Source organism: Quercus suber, unplaced genomic scaffold (assembly GCF_002906115.3).
Source record: "Quercus suber isolate HL8 unplaced genomic scaffold, Cork oak 2.0 scaffold_803, whole genome shotgun sequence".
Taxonomy (NCBI): Eukaryota; Viridiplantae; Streptophyta; class Magnoliopsida; order Fagales; family Fagaceae; genus Quercus; species Quercus suber.
The window spans coordinates 180,947-186,113 of NW_027070238.1; the positions used below are offsets into that span (position 1 = coordinate 180,947).

Here is a 5,167-nt window from a genome sequence, read left to right on the forward strand (position 1 = left end):
TTCCAAAGCTTTTTCCAGTCAGTGTCTGTGGGATGAGGAGGATTTGAAAGAGTACGTATTGTGTGATAGGCAGATTTGACTGAAAAGCAACCTTTGGATTCGGGTATCCAAATCAGCTTATCTGGGGTAGGCGTTACAAGGACTGGCATGCTAAGGATTGCCTGAGCTGAGGATGGGTCAAAGAGCTCGTGGATAAGGCTTGATTTCCAACAGTGCATATCTGTGGCGATCAGATGAGAGACCAGGATAGGTAAAAGATTGTAGGCTGCCACTCTTGGGGTTGGAATGAAGCCTTCAATCCAAGGAACCCAGGGATCCTTCCAGACATCAATGTTTGAACCATCCCCGATGGCATAGCATGCACCCTTGATGATTACTTTCTTTGCTTGCCCAATAGCCCTCCATATAGGTGATGCGGACTTGGAAGGATCAGCGCGAAGCCAATCCTTGCTGATTTTGTATTTGGCCCTTAATATTTCCATGCATAGGCCGTCCCTTTTGGTTGCAATCATCCAGGCTAGCTTAGCAAGAAAGGCGTTGTTTATGTCCTTAGCTTTCTTGAATCCAAGACCGCCAAGGTATCTAGGGTGGCAGAGCTTATCCCAAGCTCTCCATGTGAGGAATCTGTCTTCCTGTTTATTGGGTTTCCACCAGAATCTTCTAGATAAGGAGTCAAGGGAGTCACAAATATTACTGGGAACATTAAAGGTGGACATGGTGTAAGTGGGCAAGGTTTGTGCAACTGATGTGATGAGGGTTCTTCTTCCGGCCCAGGAGAGACATTTACTTCTCCAACCACCCAGCTTTGTTTCAAGCTTAGATTGGAGATAAGCGAAATCTTTTGACGGAGACCTGGATAAGAAGAGAGGTGCTCCTAGATAGACCGCATCCTTCTTGGGGGTTTTGAATTGGAGAATGTTTCTGATGGTTCTACGATTGGGAGTAAAAGTGTGCTTCGAAAAGAAGATGCCCGACTTGCTTCTATTCACTGACTGCCCAGACCAACTGTTATATTTTTCGAGAATGTTTGAGATGACAGTAGCATCCTTTTTGGTTGCTTTTGAAAACAGCATGATGTCATCCACATACATCAGATGGGTAATTGTAGGTCCGCTAATGCTTGTTTTGATGCCACTGATATTCTTATTTCTGAGCTCGAGATCAAGCATTCTAGAGAGGATTTCTTGGCCTAATATGAACAAGTAAGCCGAGAGTGGGTCTCACTATCTAAGTCCTCTGCTTAGTTTAAAGGACTCGGATTTGCCCCCATTAACTAGGACCTCAAAAGAAACCGAGGATATGCAAGAGAAAATCCAGTTGGCAAACACCTCATTGAAGCCTAGATGGAGGAGTACCGTATGGATAAAGTTCCAGTTAACTCTGTCGTATGCTTTTTGAAGGTCCAATTTGATAACCATCAGCCCAGGCTTGGTCTTTCGGGTTTTGAAACTGTGAAGGATCTCTTGGACGATGACTTGGTTCTCCGCTATCCACCTATTAGGTATGAAAGCTGATTGAGCCGGAGAAATGATCTTGTCAAGGTGTGGCCTGAGTCTTGCAACCAGCAACTTGGAAATGATTTTATACACTACGTTACAGAGACTAATAGGTCTGAAATGATGGGCAGAAGTGGGGTTAGAGACTTTAGGAATGAGAACAATAAGGGAACTGTTTACCTCTCTTGGCATGGTCCCAACGTGGAAAAAGGATGTGACAGCTTTAGTGACATCATCTCCTATGGTAGGCCAAAGCTGCTTGTAAAAAATGACAGGGATGCCATCTGGTCCAGGCACTTTGAGGTCCTACATACTGAATAGAATGGCTTTGATCTCATCAGGGGATGGGATTCCACTGAGAACAGAGTTGTCATCTTCTGTGATGCATGGTAGGATCAAATGCTCAAGGTGGGGTGGGAAATTTGTCTCTTCTTGCTTGAATAATCTCTTGAAATGTTCAAGGAACAAACTTCTGATAGCATTTGAATCCGTAATCCATGAGCCGTTCTCCTCCCTAATGGCGTCAATGCTATTCTTTTTCCTTCTAATGATGGTGGATAGATGGAAAAACCGGGTGTTTTTGTCACCAAGTTTGAGCCAGAGCTCTCTAGACTTTTGACGCCATAAGGTTTCGCTTCTAAGGAGCCATTCAGCGAGTTCGGATTGCATAGCAGCTTCTAATGCTTCAGTCTCAGAGGATGGGATCAAGACCTGAGTCTCCTTGATTTTTTGTATGAGAAGGTTGATCTTGTCTTGACATTTTTCAAAAACTTCTTTATTCCACTTCCGAAGTACATCTCTAGTGGTTGCTTGCTTCTTGCACAGTTTGATGAAATCTGAGCCCCCCACTGTTTCCTTCCAGGCATGCGCAATAACCGGTTGACATCTATTGTCTCTAAGCCAAGCTGCTTCGAATCTAAAAGGGCGGTGGGCGAACGTGGATTGAGGATTGGTATCTAGCAGGATAGGGGCATGATCTGACCTTATAGCTCCTAGATGGGAGATAGTTGCATTTGGGAATGCAAGTCTCCAAGAAATGTTGGCTATTCCTCTGTCGAGTCTTCTTTTGATGGAAGCATTCCTCATTTGCCCTTAGCCCACGTGAATTTTCTTTCGTTGTACCCTAAATCAACTGCTCCAAATTCAAACATGAGCTCTTTGAGATAATTGGTGGAAGATGAGCTACCCTTTTTTCCTCCGTAAGATTCCTCATCGTTAAGCACATAGTTGAAATCACCCAGACAGGCCCAGGGGCCTTGGTGAGTTTCAAGGAGAGCAGAGAGATTTTCCCATGCTTTTTTTTTTTGGAGAAATAAGAGGGGCCGTAAAAACCGACCAATAACCAATCACCAACATTATCTGAAATCGACATGGCAATGAGATTTTTGTTGTACTCAGCTTGTTTAACTGTCCAACCAGACTTCCACATCATACAGAGACCCCCTGCTTTTCCTTTGGCTTCAACAACTAGCAAATGATCAAAATTGATAGAACGCCTAACATAATCCATTCTACTAAACAAAGCTTTAGTTTCTGACAAAAAAATAAAATCGAGCTTCACCCTTTTTAGTTGAGCCTTTAAGGCTCGGACTGTCGAGGCGTTGCAGATACCTCGACAGTTCCAACCAAGGAGCCTCATGGGGACGGTGGGGGCATGTTAAGGCCCGCCTCCTCGGCCACAGTAGAAAAGGATTCACAATCAGAAGAAGTTGCAGAATTGGTAAAAGGGTGCCTCTGTGAGAAACACTTACTAGAATGAGCTTTATCCTCAGCTTTCTGTCTTTCTTGAAGGATGAAATATTCGAGTCTAGATTGAGGAATGAGTGTGGCGGTGTCTGGGTCGAAGTAGATTGACTCTAGATCAGAGGACGCTTGTTTGAGCCGCTTGGCAAAGGTGTCAAGCTCATGTTGATGCCCTTTCTCTTCAAGTTCTTGGGTTGATAAGGTGTATTGAGGTGTGTGGCTTGGTTGGTGTTTAAGGAGCTATGGCTTTCTGCGAGTGTGAGCTTTTGTTGATGGGTAGACTGATAGTGGGGGTGTGTGGAAGTTTGGGATTTGGAAACTTCTGGGAGGTGTGGATGATGTATGTTGGAGGAGTGACTCGGGCTATTGGATAGTTGTGGGCTGGGATTGACAATTGGGTTTTAGTTTTCCTGCATGATAGGTGTGTCCTTATTCACAGATGTGGGTTTTAGGCCCACTTGTACTGGTGTTAGACGTATAAGGTTGAAAAGGCTAGGCATTTCCTGTGAGCTGGCTGGGCCCACCCAATTAGTTGCCTCCGTTGCTATGACGCGCATGTACTCAGGCGTTCTCTGTGGTGATTCCAGCTCAGCAGTACTAGGCATGTCCTTGGTCGTGCTTGTACCAGCTGTTTCTGTGGTAGTGGGAGCGTGCTTGGGGTGCCACCTTTGTTGATTGAGTGTAAGGACAGTACTATCCGTTATCGGTGGTACTGTGTCCGGAGAAGGCGTGGGTGAGCGATCTTCTTGCTCTGCCGTTGGAATTGTTGGTGTAGCAGAGTCTGTTCCGGTGGGCTGACTTGTATTTTGGGATTGGGATGTGGTTGATTCACCAAATCGTCTGTCCATGCCTTCTAGAGAGCCTGTGGGGATGCCATCATTTCCTGGACGAAGCCACGGACCTGCTGCTTTAAATCGGAATCCTTTTGGATTGATGAGTTGGAATACTTTGCTTTCGCAATATTTTCCTCATGACCAATGACCCCGCAGTTGTAACAGAAGTCTGCAAGCTTCTCATATTTTAAGCCAACCCATGTATCGGTTTTATTTGGATGGGGTAGAAAAAAACCTGGGCGTAAAGGCTTGTCTAAGGGAATGTCGACTCGGACTCGAAGGAATGCCTTCCATGCGCCACCAGGCTCTCCAACTAGATCTATTTCTTGAACCACCCCAATATGAGAGCCTATCTTCCTTATATTGTCCTCTGTTTTCCATAGATCAGGGAGCCCGTGGATCTGAGCCCAGAGGGTAGTTGTTAAGAAGTCTATTTCTTGCCATGTGATGTCCGGACTCCATTTTTTAAGGACGAGGTGGCCTCCACGGCATGACCAAGGTTGCTTGATGAAAGCTCTATGTGCGTCTACTTCATGTTGGAAGGAAAACATGAAGATGTTTTTGTTCAGGCGTTTGACCTCCATTGGGTAGACTGGTTTCCATGCCTTGAGAATAATTTCTCTAACGTAGCTAAGGTTGGTGTCTTTGGAGGTAATGAGTTTGGCTATGAGATTAAGATCCGGTGATGTGGATGAGGTTTGGTTTGGAGGGAGCTCAAGTCTGGGTTCTTCGCATGAGATGTTTTCTGCTCGAGAGACGAGGTCGGAGACTTCCATGGCTGTCTATGAGAAGTTGTGGATGAAGGGTTGTGAGGGATAAGGTGGAAGGTCAGATGTACAGATGAAGAAGGTATGGCTGTAAAAGGCACGGTGGTGTGTCAGGATTAAAGATGAAGATGGTGGTCGGACGATGGAGGTGGAGGATGGGGTAAGCAGCTTAGGGGAAAGGGGAAAGGGGAGGAGGTACTAGTGGGAGTACGGAGAGAATTTTTGAAAGAAAGCGTCTGCTAGTTAGTTATACCTTTTTGATATACACTATTATAAATTTCTTTAAAAAACTTGCTCTTATTTATTTGTGTGTGTTAAAATTACTTAA

At 45.0% G+C, this 5,167-nt stretch overlaps 1 protein-coding gene across 1 annotated transcript; it reads right to left on the reverse strand.

The window, feature by feature from the left end:
* Window positions 1-4,092: 4,092 nt before the first annotated feature.
* LOC112011991 (uncharacterized) lies at window positions 4,093-4,848 on the reverse strand. Its single transcript, XM_024044350.1, has one exon. It carries the CDS (start codon window positions 4,846-4,848, stop codon window positions 4,093-4,095), a length of 756 nt encoding a protein of 251 aa, XP_023900118.1.
* Window positions 4,849-5,167: the final 319 nt, after the last annotated feature.

Coding starts and splice junctions, on each gene's coding strand:
- LOC112011991 (XM_024044350.1), bottom strand. CDS start 4,848: ATGGAAGTCTCCGACCTCGTCTCTCGAGCAGAAAACATCTCATGCGAA.